At 48.2% G+C, this 21,494-nt stretch overlaps 1 protein-coding gene across 1 annotated transcript in view; it reads right to left on the reverse strand.

The window, feature by feature from the left end:
- Window positions 1–21,494, reverse strand: part of SNAP91 (synaptosome associated protein 91) — a 1,173,930-nt gene that overhangs the window by 220,990 nt on the left and 931,446 nt on the right. The window contains exon 22 of the mRNA XM_069606330.1: window positions 2,956–3,039. Within this exon, the coding sequence (XP_069462431.1) occupies window positions 2,956–3,039 (84 nt within the window). The remainder of the gene's footprint in view (window positions 1–2,955; window positions 3,040–21,494) is intronic.

Below are 21,494 nucleotides of genomic sequence, written 5' to 3' on the forward strand. Positions count from 1 at the left end.
TCCATTGAATGGCCTTTTCTCTTTGAAATCCTTCAGAGGATGGGCCTCGGCAAGAGATTCCTTCAATTAACAGCCCTACTGTACGACCATCCCCGTTCCCACATTATATTAGGAAAAACCAGATCGACAGCAATCGATCTCCAGAGAGGAACAAGGCAAGGGTGTCCGCCCTACTCTTTGCACTAGTGATGGAACCCCTCGCCTCAGACATCCGAGCTAAACATATACAAAGAGGCCTGTCCTTCGGTCCCCATAAACGAATAATATCCCTATACGCAGATGACATCGCCCTTTAGATACGAGACCCGACATCCAACCTAAACCCAGTAATTCATGACATAATAAAATTTGGCAACTTCTCCGGGCTGAAGATCAATCACAGTAAGTCCATTATATTCCCACTCACTCCGGAGACCCTAAAATTCCAAGAGGACTATGGGTTCAAATGGGAACATTCCAACGTGCGATACCTAGGCCTCCATCTAGCCCGTGACCACCAAACACTATTCCACGATAACTATGGGAAGGTAATCCAATCACTACAAGAGAAAGTAGAAAGATGGAAATCACTTCCACTTACCCTGTGGGGTCGCGTATCATTGGTAAAAATGGTAATACTCCCCAAACTCCTGTATTTATTTGTAAACCTCCCCCTTCTAGTACCCCAAAAACAGCTTCAACACCTGAGAAGCATGATCCTGGAACTCCTCTGGGCAAGCAAGCCAGCCAGAATAGCCTATAACTCACTGAGCCAACCAGTAAACAAAGGCGGGATGGCCCTCCCCAACGTAGAACGATACTACTGGGCTGCACAAGCCCAGTTCCTGGGACATTGGTACGCCACACTATTCATCTGCCCCCATGTCCAACTGGAGCGAGCCCTAGCATCTCCCAATCTACTCAGGGCAGCCATTTTAGGCCTGACACACCCCGCACCAAACCCTGAATCCTGTTCTCTCCACCATAGCAATATGGAAAAAGATAGCGCTAAAATACGAGATACAGACCAGGTTCTCCCCCTTACTGCCTGTAAAATTCATACCTGGTGTCCCACTAACCGCCGAGAGAGTGTATCTGGATTGGGTCGACAAACTAAAAATTTAAAATATGGAGGACATCTTTATCGAGGGGCACTTCCTTACCCCCCAACAAGCCAAAGAACACGGAGCCTCCACCGCACTAGAAACGTTCCTATATTTCCGCCTCAGAGGCGCCCTACAAATGCTTCTTCCAGCATTCCCGCGAAAACCTGAGACATGGCAGTTACTCCATGGGGTCATCCAATCACAAGGAGAGGGCAAACTGGTCTCGATGTTATACAAATCTCTACTAACGGACACAGCCCCAAACCCGACAGCACCTAAGGCGAGATGGGAGAGGGCTCTTCGGATCACAATCCCAGATGAAGACTGGGACTATGTCCTAGCACAAACACAAAAGATATCACTAAATACAAGATATAAACTAATACACCTGAAATTCATACACCAGACATATCACACTCCCGCCAGAATTCACCATTACCACCCCTCAACCCCCCCCCCACAATGCAGCCGTTGTAATGCACCACAGGCTGACTTCCTACACCTCGCATGGGCCTGTCCAACAATACAACTTTTTTGGACATCGGTACTGGAAAAGACAGCCGCAATAACGGACACACCTATCGAATCCGACCCCAAGATCACGTTACTGGGATACACCAAACACTTTCCCCCTGTGACTCGCAAACTGGCAGGGCTGCTACTGCTGCTGGCTCACAGAAGAATCGCAATGTCTTGGGGAAAAGGTCCCACCCAGACCATACAACAGTGAATGAAAGACGTAACGTACAGTCAAGACACTGAAACAAACTTCATAAAGCTACTACCTCTACACGCAAGACCCCCCGACATCTGGGGCCCTTAAATTGCCTACTTACTATCTACCAAAAACAGAGACTCCCCTCGAGATACAACTCCAGCACCCCCTCAGGAGACTACAGACACAGGCCCCATCACCAACAATGCAAATAACCGAGAACTGCTATTAACTCAAGCTAGGGTGTGACCGAGAGGTGATGGAAAGCGGGAAATGGAGACGGGAAGAAGAAGCACGAGTTACTTCCATTTTTGTTTATGTTATGATTTTGTTTTACTTCTTTGTCTTAAAAACCAAAAATAAAGGTTTTAAAAAAAAATAAACCGAAATGTTTTTGTAGTTTTCCCTCTTCTAAACCAATTGGTCCAATACAGTGTTGACAAAATTGTTAACATCCTGAGTGAGATAGAGAGAGCCGCCATAGGTCGAAACAGGCCTTTACATTTTTTGTGACATGTTCTTCCCCTCCCATCCCCGAGGCTCAGATGGAAGGCTTTGATTTTCATTTGGATGTCATTTGGATAATGTGTTTTGATATTTACATTTGTTTTACATTGAACACTGATTTTGTTATGCTAGACTGATCTATTGGTTTTGATTGATTGATTGATTGATTGGAAAATGAAAAAAAAGTCGGACGTGTACACCAGGGCGCCTTCAAGGGATTTTTAGAATTACTGATTTTTAATGCCACTTATAACAGCAGCATAATAAAAGTAAACAATGTGGCTAATTGACGGAATACAGCTTATGTTTCAACTAAAATATTCAATTACATCTTGTGGTCATTGCACCACATACATTTTTTAAATTATTTGCAATTCGCATCATTTGAAACCACTTAAAAATTCATTTGAAAGATGCTAAAGATCACATCAGGCCCATTATTTCAAGCAATCCCAAAAATGAAGGTAACGTTTTTGGCATAAAACACAAACTCTTGATCCATTGTTAACATATATTTTAAACAATAATGCAATTAATGTAAGTATTGAAAACAAGTTAGCATCTGAACTATCAGAAACATGCATAAAGGACCAAAACAATTGACTGCTATATACCAGAAGGTTTTCAAACAAATAAAATGTATATTACCAGCCAACAGGTCTGCAGAGGCTGATGAGCTGGATGTGGATTTGTTTGTAGTTTGTGGTTCAGACACACATCCCCCAAAGGCATCTACAGTTTTTCAAAATTCAACAACAAATGTAAAGAACAAGTTACAGTGAATGTAAACAAAGTATTATAAGGCAATTCCAAACAATTGTTAATTTTTGTAAACCTTTGTATTATTTTACAATATAACAGATACATAAGAATAGAAAAAAGAATACATATTATCAAAACAGACCATGTATGAATAAAAGGAAAGAGGAAAAAAAGGGAGGAGAATGGGTGGGAATGGAAAACAGGAGTTAGGCATATCACTCCAAATATTTATCTTGCTTATTTTTTATCTGAAAAGACACTTTCTCTATGTTAGAGGGAATGGACAAGTCATGCAACCCGTCATCAACAGTAGACTTGAGATTGCTCTTCCAAAACTTCAAAATTATTTGTTTAGCCAATAAAAGGGCCCTATAAACCCAGAAAAGCTTACCAGTAGAAAGATTAATGTCAGCCGGAAATAGGCCCAACACACAGATCACGGACATACGAGAGAGCGAAGAGCCCAACACTAAATCAATACGTTGGAGGACTTCACCCCAAAACGATTGAACTTTCTGACAGAGCCAAAACATGTGCAGAGTTGTACCCAGATACCACTTACAGTTCCTACAGAGATCATCCTGCCTTACCTTGCAACACCAGAGTTTCCATGGGCACCAGTAAATATAATGAGAAATCCTTTGCTGGGTGTCCCTCATCTCAACAACAACCTTAAACCTGCTGGGACTACACATATACGACTCCATGCAGTATCATACAGCACACATCCTAGATAAGAATCCCAATTGCTCCTACCATGTCGAAAAGCTGTCTAAAGATCAAGCAGCGTAAGAAGTTTATAAAGCAAGGAGGCAGAGAGTGGCATACTCCAAGCTAAATATAGAATCGTAATTTAACCATGCAATGTAGTGAACCTGGGCGAGAAAGGTTCCTGAAAAAGAGTACTTGGAGCCAAAAAACGATGTGTTTCAGATAATAGCAGCTTCCATTTAAACCGTAAAAACTCAAAATGCATGGATTGACCATTGTAGACTTGTCCCAACCTTCAAATGCCTGCTCTCTGCCAAGAAAACCTAGATAGAGTACAATTGTCTGTCAATTTTCACAGCTGGGTTTTTCCATAAACAGGAATCTGCACTAAGTAGGACGTTCTCACCTCAAACTCTTACTCTTTCTCCAGTCCCCTAAAACATGCTTAACAAACAGTGGAGTTGAACTAACTGGAAGTTTTTACATATAGAGAAAGCAAATCATGCGGGGTTAGATGGTGTGATCCTCTTCTTGGGTGGCCATGGGAAGGCCATTGCTCTTGGATCCCGACACTGGGGAAGCTAGGGAGGATCACCAGATTAGAGAGTGCCTGGGGAATGGGAGTGGGATACCCTTATGAGAGACATGGTATCCCCTTATCCTGCGAGACTCAACCAAAACCCTCTTGGACCTTTATAGACTATTGTAAAGCTGTTCCCCTCCTTTCCCTATATATGATACCTGACAGTACTGATACAAAGAATAAACTAAGAGTAATGAAGACTACACCGTTTCACCCCTTCTGTACTGAGGCGAAGTAGAAACAACTAAGAGTAATGAAGACCATACCCTTTCACCACATTAGTACTGGGATGAGGAAGATGCCTGCAGGGAGCTATGAGGGTGAGGCATGTACCTTTAACTATGGTCAGGCAAGTCTCATTACAGATCCACACATGCATCCTTTCAAAGGGCTGCAGGTGTATAAAAAGAGACCAGTGCAGCAGAGCAATGATCTAGAAGGATGTCTGTGTGGAGGAAGTCAGCAGGGGACCGTGTTTCAGAGGAGGCAGCCGTGGTGGGACCGGATGAAGAGCCAGGATGCCGGCAAACTTCCCAGGAGACATACACAGCCCATAACCAGGGGGCTGTGTAAGTATTTGCAGTCTGGGTGCCTCAGTAATTCGTGCTCAGCTGCAGCAGCTATAGGAGAGCACCAAGAAAAAGGGATACTGTTTGCGCCCAGTAAGAGGCATTCTGGGAGGGTGCAGAGAAAGACACACAGCAGGAAACGCAGTGCAGGAGAAGGAGACGCCACAAGGCAGTGAGTGTCAGGGGAAGACGCGTGAACGCTGGGGTGGTCCTTCAATGATTTTGAATACCATACTAAATGGAACTTTAACAATTACACAAAACAATGCTTATTGAATGCCAAACTAAATGGAACTTTAAAACTAAATGAAACTAATGCTTATGGAATACCGAAACTAATGAAACTTTAAAATACAGCGAAACCAATACATATTGAATACTGCACTAAAAGGAACTTTATACTTAAGTGACATGAATGGTTATCGGACACAGAATGAAATGAAACAGAAATTAAGCATTCTAAAATGAAATCCAGAAATTAAGCATTGAAAGGGTGGAGTGGAATAAACCCAAACAATTTCATTCTAAAATGAAATACATCAATTAAGCATTCTAAGGGTGGAATGGAATAAATCCAAACAATTAAAGTGAATAACCCATATGCCCAAGTGAAAACAAGTTACAGAAGAGGGCACAAGGGTGACAGAGAGGCATAAGAAGGTTGGTGCGAGTAAAACACCATCAATTGAACTTTTATGAATGAATGCAGAGCAGCAAGGCCTAAAAGTCTTGGAAAGGATGTGTAACAAGTAATGGCAAAGCCAAGAGGCTGAGAAGGACAAACCAGAAGATTGTAAAGCTACACATTAAAGACAAGAGGCCGAAAGTTAGGGATCCTGGTTGCCTCACCTGTGAGGGGTGGAACATTTGGTCTGACAACTGCGCCTAGACCAGTGATCTCTAGATGTTGAAAGCCAAAGACATTTTGATGATGAAGTGAACATCTTGAGGGAAGGCAACCCTGAGACTTGAGGAGCTGCATTGTGTGGTCTTGAGAAACGAAGCCTGAAGACCTTTTGTTTTGTGAACGGTGGTGCTTGAAACTTGGGGAACGAAACCCTGGGGAACGGAACCCTGAGGATTGGTATTTAACTATATTACTGTGAACTGGAGAAATGTAATCTTGAGACTTTTTCGTGGAACTTTCTTATACTTGGAGGAAGGGGAGCTAAAAGGAAGCTGTGAACTGGAAGAAGCTCAGAAATTTGAGTTGAACACTTTCTTTTGATTTTGACATCCCTACACTTTGGTTAGCTTTAGTTGTGAGGGCAAGGATAGGTTGTGGATACAGACAGACCTAAACTGCACTTTTTGATGCAGACTTTCCTTACGTTTCATTCAGGTGGGGGCACTGTTGCGCACAAAGCTCTATGCAGCTCTGAGCGTGAACTACGGTGGCTAGCTGGGGAACAGAACATAAATCTTGCTTACAAATTTCAGTTTTTGTCACAATTGAACAGAGTGTCTGAAGGTGCTTGCTACCCTCATATAAACATCACAGGGATCCGGTGTACTGTACGGAAGATACATCGAGCGGATGCCACGAGCAACCTCCAAGAAAGGGCCTGGTGCTCCTGCAAGCCCCGCCAGCCGTGATGGCGAGGTTGCCAGAAGGTAACTCGAGCAATCAGTGCAGACCTCCCCTTCCGATGCCAAGATCATGATCCTCAAGACGGCACCTGGTTTTGAAGGCGATTAACTGAACAGCAGGGGTGAGACTCCCACAACCTATGGCAAAACCGCACAGTAGCAGAGCGTGAGAGCGACAGACGGGAGAGACGCTTCCAGCTGAGAAATGCCGGACCGTTAAATCTGGGCCGCCGCCCCACGCCCGAGTCCCGCTGAGGCAAATCAAGTGAGCAGACCCTATAATGTAACCCAGAGCTGAAGCACGCAGAGACCGCCACCTGAGTGGTGACGAGACGGCGGTAAGCCGGGAAATGGGGGAGGAATGAGCAAACATGTGTACAGCGGCAAGCAGTGCGGCACCTGAAGGACCCACTGAGCACTAAGGCACTCACATCCCTCTGTTTCTATAAAAGGGGGGGCACCCCATCCCAATACAGACTACACGTGGGTGATGATAAAGGAAAGAGGGTAGAAACCCAGCAAATGCGACCCTGTGAGGGAGGGGCATGAGAGTGGCACCAGTCAGTGTTAGAGGTGTTGCCCCAGCATTTCCACAAACGCATTGCCCCTGAAGGTGCAACAAAGGGCTTGGCTCCTATCATCAGATCACGGCTGGGGCTGCCGATGAGAACAGGCACTATGCCACCCATACGGGTTCACGGAGGGGAACAAACACAGCACACCCAAGGCGACCAGGTGCGCCACCAAACTGGCGTTTGTTGTGCACACCAATATACTTTCCCTCACGGCCGCATATTGGGACTAAAGTGGTGACCATAAGATCCACTGAGCAATAAGTCACATGGACCCTGCTGGCTTTAGAAGAGCAGGGAACGCTCCAACCCCATACTAGCTGAGCAGTGGCACAGACAGCAGAGGAGCTCAGAGGGCATTGCAAACCCAGGCCTAGAAAGTGGTGGTTGTGAGGGACAATTTAAACACAACAGGCGTGCTACTCTGCCATACCCTACTACCACAGAGCCCATGTGAGGAACAGCAGAGGCTGGATCTCATGTCCCCAGACCCCGGTCGAGGAACGACAACAGAAGCAAACACTGAATCATCCCCGGAAACACTGTGACGGCTCCTCAGAGAGGCACAAATGTGGCAGAACATTGCTGGCTACAGTGAGTACCTTTACAAACAGAGTAAGACTGTCACGATCCTTTGAGCAGCCACAACCTGCTCGACCCGCACGGACAACGATCCAGCAAAAGATATGAAGACTCTCAGTAATAAAAGTCCTGTGCTAACCGCATTGAATGCAGTGAAATGAAACTATAGAAAAGAACAACAAGATCCAACATACGGAGGCACAGGGACAACAAGGAGACTGCCCAGCGCATGAACCACCAGCACATACAATAGGAAACAGCCTGATCCCCAGCACAGGGGGACGCTCAGTACAGACAGCAAGGATACCAGCTGGAGCTACGAATTAAGCAAGAGCACACTGCGCTGGGTATTGCACAAACTCATCACAACTGCCGCAAATCACGCGGAAGCACGTTAGTTACATCCTTGGGGCAAGACAAAACCACAGCTGCAAAGTACAACCTGCTCTATATCAGCGATCAGACAGGCCAGGGATCCGCAAGGACGTATACAGGAGCCCCAACTAGAAGAAGCGGGAACTGCAGAGGGTTAAGCCAGCCCTGGAAACATTGGCATAGCCAGACCCAAACACAGAATACTGACCACTCCCTCTGCTGGTGGTTAAAGAAGGTGTAAGTCAAGCCACCTAAAGCACTCACGTGAATAGTGCGACACAATGCTGCGGCCCCTAAAGAAAGGAGACACCCCTGCGCACAGTACAATGCCCAAAAGGGCTGCAGCCAAGAAAGGTGGAACAATAGAAAGATTCACAAAACCAGCCATCAGAGAGAAAGCCATGAGTGGTAACTGTACCAGCCACACTATCCCATGCACATCTCTGACAACATCAACCCCCATGAATCTACAGGGGGACTTCACATCTATGCAACAAGGCTTCGCTGCACTGAATGACGAACTCGATGGCATTAATATTAATGTCACATCAATTCGAAATCAGCTGGAGAAGGTCACAAACCGAATCATTGAAGCAGAGACAAGGATCAGTTCGACCGAAGACACACTTGAGGCACTGCAAAATACAGCAACCAATATGGCCAAAGATTTGGGGACAGTCAAATTGAAATGCGAAGACCTGGAGGCAAGGTCACCCCGTAACTTACGCATAGTAGGAGTCCCAGAGGATTTACTCAAAAACCCGATGGAACTAGCTGTTGAAGAGCTACTCAAAGAACTACTGGGAGATCCTGGATGGTCAGCAATGTTTGTTGTCGAACGTGTACACAGATCACTAACTGCGTGCCCGAAACCTGGCGCCTACCCAAGGTCAATAATTATGAACTACAGGGACAGAGACCTGGTGTTACCGGCCACCAGAGACAAGCAGGAACTGAAGGTGGAATCCAGTGTGGTCCGCATATTTCTTTCTGGATTACACCCTAGCTGTACAACAAGAAAGGTGAAAATTTACGGGGGTGAAGAAGTTGCTTTGTGAATGAGCTTTACCCTATGCAATGCTGTAACCTGCCAGATTACGCTTGCAATACAAGAATAAGACTTATTTATTTACATTCCCCGAAGAGGCAGTCACCTTCGTTGAAGCAAATATTCCCTTGCCAGATAAACAGACATCCAGTAGTGATGAACGTGACTGTGAAACCCTGTGATGGGAGAATCAAACAAACATTGATTACTCAATTGTCGTATTGGTTTGTACTGGTAATTATGAGATGCACTTCAGACACTGTTCAAGAAAGTTTATATAGTAGAATTGGTTTACCAGCACCCTGCTGTTAGGCATATTTATCATGTGTACTGGTAAAGTGATTTAGGCCAGAAACCGTAAGAGATAGTATGCTAGCGTTGGCTCCTAGACCCCGGTCGCCACTAAAGCAGTCCCCCACATGTGAGTGCATGAATTAGTAAATTGGATGAGGGAGGGAGATGAGGGGAGAAGCAATGGGTACTTCTGCATAGTTGAAGTTTGGGGAACTATGAGGGAGGGGGTGGGGGGGACAGGGAAATGGTTGGGGTGTTAAAGTTAAAATAATGTACATTCAGATAGCAATACGTTGCAAAATAAGGCTCATTACAAACTGGAGTATGAAAGGATGGAGGAAAAGAAACAGATTAGATGGCTGATAGGAATACAGCCAAGATAAAACTGCTGGGCTGGAATGTAAGATGGCGTAGGTCAACAGAATAGGGGCACGGATAATATACCTGCAAGAAACGCATTTTCTTGGGCACCAGGTGAGTACGTTTGCACCGGGGTGGGGGTACCACCGATTTTTCACATCCTACTAAACTAGAGTCCAGGGAGTCATGATACTAGCACACAGAACACTGCTGTTTACTCATATCGAGACGGACAGTGACCTGAATGGCAGATATGTGGTGGTACATGGTAAGCTGGGTACCACCGAAGTCTTGCTAATTAACATATACGGCCCCAATATTGATGATCAGTAATATTATGCCGAGGTCTTCCAGAAATGCGCTAAATACCCAACTCCCCATGTTATTTGAGGAGGGGACTTCAACACCATATTAGATGTGCACCTAGACCGGACAGCGAGTGCCCCTAGAACCCTAACCGGTGCTGCCCGTGTAATACGCACACATATTGCAGTTTTAGGCTTAAAGGATACTTGGCAATCCCTGGACGGGCCACAGCAGGCATACACCTTTTATTCATCGGTACACGACATGCACTCCAGAATCGACCTATGGTTGACATCACAGAGGGTCTTGGGCTGGGTAACGGATGCTACAGTACTACCTGGAACACTATCACATCATTCACCGAATTTCTGTCAATGGTTATTCCTAAGGCTTCCCCGCAGAGACTACCGTGGCGTTTCAAGGCAGCAGCATTGGCTGACCCAGTATACAAAACCAGCCTGATTATTTTGAAAATAATGACGGATCTGTCGCCAATCAAGCAATCCTATGGCAAGCATTTAAAGCTTACATCAGGGGAACCGCTATGTCCACAGAATTTGGAGTACTCAAGGATATACATAGGGAACTGGGGAGGAAAGAGGAAGCGATAGCGGACCTCCAAGAGCGGTACGCTACAGCCCCTATGGCACAGCCGGCGTCTGCTATTAAAACACTGGTGGACGAATTTCGGGCAGCAGCAGACCACTAGCTGCATTATTTCGATAGACCAGCAGCTGCACGAAGGTACTGTGAACAGGATAGACCAGGTAAACTGCTAGCACAGATGGTGCACGGGAGAGGGGAAGCTTGAATATCCCATGTATAACCAGAGGGGATGGACTAGTTCTTACAGGTCAGGAGGAAATCAGCGAAGTCTTCTATGACTTTTACGCTAAACAGTACTCCACACAAAGCACAGCTACCAAACATGAAATAGACAGCTACCTGGCCAAGATACCCACCACTATTCTGTCCGGTGAAACAAGAGAATCCCTAGATAGTCCACTAACACTGAGCGAGATAAAGGAGGCCATAAAGGCCCTACCAAGCAGGAGAGCACCCGGCTCCGACGGTCTAGAGGCCGAATTCTATAAAGAATTCATAGAGCTATTGGCACCCCGCCTACACACAGTATGGACTGGGGCATCCTCAGCCTTTATATGGAAAGGACATCCAAGGGTGAGTTGGAAACAGCTTACTAAACCACACGACCAGGGGGGACTGGAAGACCTCCATTTTGAGCTATATTTCCTATCAGCGCAAGCCTACTATGCAATATACTGGACTGAAAGGGGGCCTGCTGCAACACATATGACAATTGAAACAGAAGGGGAGGGTCCCACAAGGCTTTTACATAAACTGCCTGCAGGGGGGTCAAGAAGCGACAATTACGTGGAACCGGCACTGGTTACATGTGGGGCATGGGCCAGACTAACGGGTAAACCCAGAAACAGTGTTGTATAATCTTGACAAGTCTCTATGGGACGCAGTGTACATACCTCTGACGCAATATGTGACACTGGCCACACATTGGAAAGACAGGGGCATACTCTACTTCAGGGATCTATTTGTCGATAAATAATTAGCTGGGACAATATCAAAACAATTATAGATGACAACCCGATGCAGAAGTTGCAATACATCAGGCTATGCTCAGCAATAGCTAACACATGGGATGGTTTTCCCCAGGAACCCCAGTCACACCCGAGCCTGGGATATGTACTCTCACCTAGCACTGTCAAGAAATCAGCCCCTATACTATACAGAATCGTGCTATTAACCATGGAAATCCAAACCCCGAATGTTAAAGAAGAGTGGGAACATGATCTGGGAACCACCTTTACTGATGCACAATGGTCACAATTATGCAGGTTGACAAAAAACATATCATGTAATTCGAGATATCGCCTGATACACTATAAGATACTGAACAGGGTCCATTTTACCCCGGCCCGACTGAAGAGCATATACACCACGGCATCAGGAAGATGCCCAAGATGTGGTAACGAAGAGGCAGCCATATTCCATATTTTATGGTCATGCATAAGACTAGCCAAATGCTGGGCTGACGTGTGTAGAGCACTGACGTGTGTAGAGCACTGGGTGAGAAGACCGACCAACCCATAAGCTGGGACCTGGGAGTGTGTGTGCTGGGTGTTTGCAGAATGATCCCGATTCGGTGCACATTTTTTAACCTGAGCCTAGCAATAGCAAAGCATGCAATATTAATACGATGGAAAAGCAGAGAGCCGCCAGCGCTGAGTGATTGGGTGAAAGATATGACCTAGGCGAATGACACTGAAGAGGTATATTCTGGTCTATTGCCAATGACAAGTCGCCCGAAGGATATATGGGGTGGGTTCAGACAATATCTTGCAGATAAAAGTGTACGTGAAGAAGAACAAGAAGATTTGTGAAATGCAAACATTATGTACTCCATTTATGCATAAAAATGAACAACTGTAACGTTACAAGATACAACTGAAAGTAATGTAATGTAGTAAACTGTGCAAGTTAAATACAAGTTAAAAAAAAAAAGTTTCATTCAGGTAGGGAAATCCCACTTTCATATAGGGCAAGTTAGGCCTTCTACCATCCTGACATTTGGTTTAATAAAGTATTTTACTTTGAACGTCAAGTTCGCTGTCTGTGTCTTGACTCGTGATACCCTTACAATGGACAGAATCCCTCTCAATAATGACCCAGTTCAGGCAATCAGCATGATCTTGCATTAGACAGTAATGTACAGTATGCAGTGTGAAAGCAGAATGGTACTGCCTCACGCTAGGGAAGACAAAACCACCTAGGTCTACTTGTCTCATAAGGCCATCTTTTGGAATCCTCAATTTCCCTTCCTCTCCCCATAAAAATGTCACTCATTTTTTGATTCTCTGTCCTAAAAATCTGGGCTGAGAGCCCTTTATTTTAAACCTCTCTTAAGAACCTCAGGCATTTGTACCACTGCTGAGGCTTTGGAGTAAGAGATCTGATGATCCAGACAAGGTTTATACACTGTCCAAATTCCTACATTGTGCCTGGCTTCTAAAGCCTAAAATGTAGTATGGGAAATATCTGCTTGCCTACTTAAATGTCGCAATTTATGTTGCAATATTATCATACAATGGGAAGCATAATTTTGGGGGTTGCGCGATTTTCCTTCTCTTACCCCAACAAGTTAGATGACTAATTTGTTTTAAATGCATTAAGATGCAATTGATTAATTTTATTTAATTATTTTTCTGGTTCCTATTGTCCTTATCTGTTTTTATACATTGTATGTATTTTGATGAACAAATTTGGCAAAATATTTCTCATGGGCTAATAATGATGCAGGGTAAGTTATCAGAAGGTGCCTCAGATGCGAATGGATCCTTCGCCACATAGGTCACATTCAATAGTTGTTTCGCAATTTTTAAGAATTTGTTCGGCATCTTGTTTGGCTTTTTTGTGAGTTTGTATGATCTCTTATGTCCTCATGCAGATAATTCTTTACATGGATTTACGATGGATCTGTATAAAAGTAGTACTTTGCAATCAAATTGTGATTGGGGAGAGGATAATCCCAGTTGATATCTAAAACGAGCTGTTAAAGACATGGGGAGTTTTGGCGGGCACTGGGATTGAGTTATATCCAGTTAAAGATTGCCAGGATTCATTTTCCCTTGTAAAATTTGAACAAGGGTATGATCGAGAATCTACACAATGAGATGAACAATTTTTTTTATTGACTTATTTATTGAGCAATCTCATTCGCTAATCCCTCAGTCAAATCTTTTTAACGATTTGGTTATTCTCAGAGTAAATGCAAGATACTTAATTTGTTTTACTACGGGTAGGATGTGATTGTTCATGTGCCATTTGGGTGCCTTTTTCTGATTTAATGGATCCAAAGATTATTATATTTGTTGTATTCACTTTTATGGCTTTGTGCAGAATAAAGGTAATATTGATTGAAAAAATGTATTGAACAGTTTGTTTATTTCGAATACCAATTTACCTAAAAGCAGAAGGCAGATTACCGTCATTTTACCCCAAAGTATCAAATGTAATTTTTGCCTCTTAAAACAAATCTCCTCAAGTTTAATCCCGATATTGAGATCAAGAAGCGAACCAATATCCCTAACAATCTGAATCCCCAAATATCTGAATCCACCATCCACCCAAACATCCTGCTCTACCTCAAGCAACCCCCTGTAGCATGAAATCGAGATTAGAAAGATCAATGTCTTAGATACATTCACCTTATTATCAGAAAACTGCCCACCCAAATGACTGTAAAGTCGACATATGTCCACTGTGAAGGCATCATGGAGAAGTACACAGACAACAGATTCCAAATTCAAAACAGCTAAGTTTATCAACTTGAATGTCAGTATGGAAAAAGGCTCAACTTGCCCTATGCTAAGGTGGGATTTCCCTAACTAAATAAAACTAAGGAAAGTCTGAGTCAAAGAGTTCAATTTAGGAACCTGTCGGTGTCCAAAACCTATGCTTGCCCTCACAACTAATCCATACAATGTGTAGGGAACAAGTTACTTACCTGTAACTGTTGTTCTCCAGCATGGGTCTGGCATGGATTCACATGCTCATGAATATTCCCCGTCGTCAGGCTAGGAATCCTCGGTAAAGAAAAAATCAGTATCAGTTTCGTTTCTGATCTGTCTTTCGTAGTAGTAACCAATCACTGATCTCTGCGTCATAATGACCACAGCCAATGACTGCCCTCTCCCTAAGCCCCGCCTCTGGCAGCCATCTTCAGATTTGGTAGCACGTGAAGTGGCAGTATGACCAAGTGAAGAGCCGCAGAGGGGTAGGCGGGAGGGTTTGCATGTGAATCCATGCCAGACCCATGCTGGAGAACAACAGTTACAGGTAAGTAACTTGTTCCTTCTCCAGCATGGGGTCTGGCATGGATTCACATGCTCATGAATAAAGAATACATAGCAGTACACACATGCACAACCACGGGAGGTGGAAAAGGCTCAACATTAAGCATTACATCAAACTCAACATTAACCAGTTCTTACCTCCTCACCAGGCTCACCTTAGGCGAACAGGTTGCGCAGCACTGCTTGGCCGACCCTGGACTCCTCCCTGGAATCTCGTGAAGGTGTGCGTCGACCTCCACGTAGCAGCCCTGCAGATGTCCAGCAGGGGCACACCAGATAAGAACGCTGTAGTAGCAGCGATCGCTCTGGTCGAATGGGCACTCGGACGGCCTGGCAACGGTCGGTTAGCCAACCGGTGACAGTGCATGATGCAGCCGGAGAGCCATCTGGAATAGAAGACTTCAAGAGAGCCTTTCCTTGATTCACAGGTCCAAAGTTCACGAACAGCTGTGATGTCCTCCGGAAACTCTTCGTGCGGTCCACGTAGAACTTCAGCGCTCTAGCCACATCCAGCGAGTGCAAAGTCCTCTCGGCCGGCGACAAAGGAGACGGGAAGAAAACAGGTAACACCAAGGGCTCGTTAAGATGGAAGTCCGACGGCACCTTGGGCATAAAGGAGGGGTGCGTCCTAAGCACCACCCTCGAGGCATGGAAAGTCAAGTACGGTGCTTTGCAGGATAGGGCCTGGATCTCTCCCACTCGTCGTGCGGAGGTAATGGCCACCAGGAACGCAGTCTTCCACGACACAAACTTCATAGGTGCGGAGTGCATCGGCTCGAATGGGGGCCCCATGAGCCTGGTCAGCACCACGTTAAGTTGACCGGAACAGTCCTTTCATAAACTCTTTTACCAGTCGATGGGACCACAGGGACGTCCGTCCTGTGGTTCTGGTATATCTGGAGATCGCCGCCAGATGAATCTTAATGGAGGCATGGGCTAGCCCAGCCTTTGCCAGCGATAGCAGGTACGGCAGCACTTGAGGGGCCGTAATCCATAGGGGGTTGATCTTCTGTGCTCGGCACCAGATAGAGAACCTCTTCCACTTATGACCGTAGCATTTGAGAGTCGAGGACGCCCTGGCCTTTGCAAGAACCTCTCTGCAATTGGCCGGTATATCGTAGCCTCCAAACTTTAGCGCTGCAGGAGCCAGGCCTGCAGGTTCAGCGACGCCGGGTCGTGGTGGAAGATGGCGCCTCCTTCTCTGGAGAGAAGGTCCGCGTCCGACGACAACTTGATGGGAGAGGACGTTGACAAGTCCAGAAGGTCCGGGAACCAGATCTGCCTCGGCCATGCCGGTGCGACGAGGATCATCCTGCACCGGGACCTCTTGAGCTGGCTGATGAGTCGTAGCAGCAACGGCAACGGAGGGAACGCACACAGGTATAGGCCGTCCCAGGGGACCAAGAGAACGCATCGCCCATGCTTCTCGGCTGGGGAAACCTGCTGGCGAACCTCTTGCACTTCGAGTTCATCGCTGTTGCGAACAGGTCGATTTGGTGTTTGCCCCATCGTCGGAAGAGTAGATCCACCTGATCCTGGCGCAGTTCCCACTCGTGACACGCGCGCAGCTCCCTTCTGAGCGAGTCGGCGATGGTGTTGCTTTCTCCTGCCAGGTGGAAGGGAACCAGGAACATCCCCTGGGCGACCGCCCAGTGCCACAGATCCTGTGCCTCCTTGGCTGGGGATCTGGTGCCTCCCTGCTTCCGTATGTAAAACATTGTCATGGTGTTGTCCGTGAAGATCCGCACCACCTTGCCCTTGAGCGACGGGAGGAACGATTTGAGAGCCCAGAACACGGCTCGGAGTTCCAGGACGTTGATGTGCAGGAGCCTCTCCTCTGGGAGCCAGAGGCCTCTTGCGTGGAGATCTCCGGTGTGGGCGCCACAACCTTCCAGGGAGTCGTCCGTCGTCTCCCTGGAAAGTCCTTGCCCGCCTGAAAGTCCTTGCCCGCCGTGAGGTGTGCTCGAATGCCCCACCACTGAATCGCCCGCCGGACGCCTCGTTGAGGGGGACCCTGTCTTCGAAGGTGCCCGTCACCTGTATCCAACGGGCGTCGAGAAATTCTTGAAGAGGGCGCATCCGTAGTCTGCAGAGGCGCACCAGGTAGATGCAAGAGGACATCATCCCCAGGAGGGACTTGATGGACCTCACTCTGGCCACTTTGCCTAGAATGGTCTTCGTCCGTTCTTCCGAGGGGGCCGCCAGGCGCCTCACTGTATCGAGCTTCGCTCCCAGAAACGGTGCCACCTGCGTCGGCACCAGGTGGGACTTCGGGTAGTTTATGGCGAATCCCAGGTTTGTGAGTAGCTGGACGGTCCTCGCAGTGTGTTTGACGGCGAGTTCCCTCGTCCTTGAGCGGATGAGCCAGTCGTCCAGGTAGGGGTAGACGTGAATCCCCTGTAGGCGCAGCCGCGCCGCCACTGGTGCTAGGCACTTGCTAAAGACCCTGGGGGACGACTTCAATCCGAACGGTAGTGCTCTGAATTGGTAGTGGCGTCCCTGGACGACGAAATTGAGGAACTTTCGGTGACTTTTGAGGATGGGAACGTGGAAGTATGCATCCTCCAGGTCCAACGACCCAGTACGTGCTGGAGGGTGACCATCCTGAACTTTTGTGATCTGATGTATTTGTTCAAACGACGAAGGTCCAAGATCGGGCGCCAGCCGCCCGTCTTTTTCCTGACGAGGAAGTACCTTGAGTACACCCCGGAGCCCCGGAGCCTCGGAGCCTCTTCGGGACAAGCTCGATGGCGCCTTTCCTGAGCATCGCCCGTACTTCCAACAGCAGTTGCGGGACGTGATTTTCCATCCTGGCCACAGGTGGAACGTGAGGGCACTTCTTCAGGAATTCGAAAGAGTGTCCTCTTGCCAGGGTATCCAGCACCCAACGGTCGGTGGAGATGGACTTCCACACGCCAACGAAATTCGTCAGCCGGCCTCCCACCGGGGTGCTTCGGTGGGGGCCCGAGACCACTGCCGGTTCAGTCCTGCTTGGAGGTGGTGGCCTTGCCGCCCTGGCCACCTTGCCGACGGCGGCGAGGTGCTCCCTGCTTGCCGCGACCCCTGTAGGCCTCCTGAGACGAGGAGCATGCCACCTGGCGGTAGGACGACGAGCCACCGCTGGATCCCTTGGAGGCACCCTGTCTGCCTCCGGCGCTCCGAAAGGGCCGTCGTTGCTGAAGGGCTCCTAGGGCGCGGGCCGTCTCCGTGTCCGTTTTTATGGCTTGGAGGGATTCGTCCACCGCCTTCCCGAACAAGTTGCTGCCATCGAACGGCATGTCCAACAACCTGGTCTGGACGTCCTGACGGAAGTCGGTCGCCCGGAGCCAAACCCGTCGTTGTAGGCAAACACCGTTGCCCAGCTGGCGGAACCCGGTATCGGCAATATCGGTTGCCACCGTTATGGCGTGGTCCGACGCCACCTCGCCCTCTTGCAGTATTTCCAGAGCCTCGGACCTCTTGTCGTCCGGCAGGAAGTCCAATATGCGGGCCAGCTTAAACCAGAGCTCCCTGTCATAACGGGCCACGATCGCCAGGGCGTTGGCCGCTTTGATCGTCGTCGCCGCCGACGAAATGACCCGCCGCTCCGTGGCGTCCAACTTCTTTCCCTCGCCGTCCGGCGGGGAATTCGATGTCGAGGCTCCTGACCCCGCCGATTTCTTCTTCGCCGCCACCAAGACGAACGAGTCTGGCGTTGGCTGGGCCCTGAGGCACAGGGGGGCGGTTTCGGGGACCCGGTACTTCTTCTCGTACCGGTCCCGTTTGGCTGGTGCCGTGGAGGGGTTCTTGAGAACCGACAGGCCCTCCTCCCAGATGTCATCGATTAGGGGCACCGCGATGACCGTCTTCCTCTTGGCCTCCCGGCGCTGATAGAGGAAACCTTCCTTTTTCTGCTCCTCCGGGCAGAGCTGGAACAATTCGGACGCCCTGGCGATCATGGCGTGGAATGAGCCAATCTCGTCGGGCGGCGAGGCCCGTGCGACAGGAGACGGGAGACCCGTTCCGTCGTCGTCGCCCTCAGAACCCATCGTCGAGCCCAACGCACCGTCATCTCCCGACTCGTGGGAGGATGAGGAGGGAACTGTAGGCCTTACGGGGCGAGCGGAGGAGAGGGTTGGGTCCTCCGTCGTTTGTTCTGAGGACTTCCCGACGGGCCAGGTTGCGGGTCCTCCGGCCTGGGCCGTGGGAATCTCGTCCTTATCTCAGAGCATAAGGACTGGATGGCAGACAAAATGGCCGCCGAGCCATCCTGAGGCCTAGGATCCGGTTGCGCCGGAAGGGAAGGCCGCTCTTCCTCACCATCTTCGTCTTCCTCGGTTATCTCCCGAGGATCTTCCTGACGGGATCGAACCTTCTCGAATTGGACTTCGAGGTTCCTCACGGCCTCGGTCAGTTCCTCCTCCGAGGCTGACTCCGAGCTCGAGGAGGGCACCGTTCCCCCCCCTCGCTTCTTCCATCATGGCAGCCACGACGATGGGCTGAAAAGAGGATTCCCTCCTTGGCGGCAGGGAAACTCTAGTCCCGGAGGCGGTCTCTGCTGGCGGTGTCTCTGACGGCTTGGCCAGAGTTGCCGCGATAGCCTCGATAGAGGCCTTCGCCTGCTGGGTAGGGGCCTTGACCACCTTAGGTGTGTCCCGGGCCCTCTCCTTCGGGGGAGGGGCGACGCCTCGCTCCCCCTCTTCTGAGATCGGACGGGGCTTCTCCCGAAGCTTACCCGGGGTCTCGGACTTCCTCTTCCCCGAACCGGAGCATTGGCTCGTGGTTGACGGTGCCGGGGAAGGTGCGCCCTGCTGGCGACCGAAGAGCCCGACCTTTCGGCGCTCCCGGAGCCAGCGGACTCGCGGCGCTTGGCCTGGTGTTGGGCCCCCGTCGCCGGGGCACCCGCACAGGACTTAGAAGCCCGCTCGGACCCTTTCTTCTTCTTCTCACCCGTCGAGCCCTTCTCCAACCAGCTTGCGAGACGGGATCGACGGTCCCTCATGGTCCGCTCCGACAAGTTCTTGCAGAACTGGCAGTCCTTCTCTACATGAGTCTTGTCCCCATGAAGACAGTAGAGGCATCGCGAATGTTCGTCTTCCTTAAACACATTCTGCAGCCCGCATCCAGGGCAGCTGCGAAACAGCTTGGGACCGGGTGACGAACTCGCATCCTGGGCCATCTCGAAGTAGGCCGCGAATCTTCTGGAATCCTCCAAGAAGTTGATTCGACGAAATCTTCACCCTTGAGGGGCGTAGGAAAATCCTGCAACGGGTAGCCGTTAACGGGAGTAGAAACGGTGGAGCTTGAGGCTCGATTAACCGAAAAAATGTGAAAATTCACCTGAAAAAGCGCGAACACGCAGTAAAAGCTCGAGAGCTAAGCACGAGGACTCCCAACACTTGAACGTGCGGTAAAAATCTGAAGATGGCTCCCAGAGGCGGGGCTTAGGGAGAGGGCAGTCATTGGCTGTGGTCAGTATGACGCAGAGATCAGTGATTGGTTACTACTACGAAAGACAGATCAGAAACGAAACTGATACTGATTTTTTCTTTACCGAGGATTCCCAGCCTGACGACGGGGAATATTCATGAGCATGTGAATCCATGCCAGACCCCATGCTGGAGAAGGATGTCAGCAACCAAAAGAAACGGTGTACAACATAAAGTTCTAAGCTTCTTCCAGTTTTCAGCTTTCTCTCAAATCCCTTCCCCAAGAATAAAACAGTTCCACCAAGAAAAGTCTAAAAATTCCCTTTCTTGGATTTAGGATGCAAGAGTCTTATTCAAGCCTCTGTGTTATCTTCCCCCAAGTCAGGACTTGGGATTCCCTTCCCTAAGTTCCAAGTCGCACAATTAAAACAACCTTGAAATTAAATGTTCCTGTCCAGAGCTCAGGGTTCCCTTCCCCAAGTTCCAAATCACATAGTTCAAACAACATTGAAATTAAATGCTCCTGGTTAGGACTCCAGGTTCCCTTTCCTAATTTTCAAGTGACACTGTTAAAGAGAAAAAAAACAAATCCATGTCTCCACAGTTCAGTTAATTCTGTTTCAAATATTTGTTCAGATAATATGGTTCATTTTCACCTCATTTGTAAGTCAATATTCGTTTTGCTTAAATTGAATGGTTCAATGTTTGGAGACCTTCGAAAGTGTGTTACTTATCACACGCGACCACACCACTACAAGGTATTTCCAACAGATTGATAATTGCCACTGAAAGGATAGGAGACTTTCGAAAATGTGCCAATCTGAAGCACGCAACCTCTGCAATACAATAAATTCAGGCATAAAGAGTTCAAACACACGCGCACTGAGCTTTTCATTCACCAGAAACTCACTGGCCACTTTGGAAGTTTGAGCTGAAGTGCGGATCACACAGACCTCTTCCTTTAGTGTCTGGCCTCCAGTTCCTGCCCCTCAGACACTCCTGTGGTGGTGCTCCACAGGGGAATGAGCACTTCGAGCAGAAAGGAAAGGAGCAGCTTTCCCACACAATCGCTTCACCTCCTTCAATCTACTCCAGGTAATCCCAGCTTACACGCCATAGGCACAGCTAGTATAGCTCA

The sequence above is a fragment of the Ambystoma mexicanum genome, chromosome 4p, assembly GCF_040938575.1.
Source record: "Ambystoma mexicanum isolate Mex_15411 chromosome 4p, UKY_AmexF1_1, whole genome shotgun sequence".
Lineage (NCBI taxonomy): Eukaryota > Metazoa > Chordata > Amphibia > Caudata > Ambystomatidae > Ambystoma > Ambystoma mexicanum.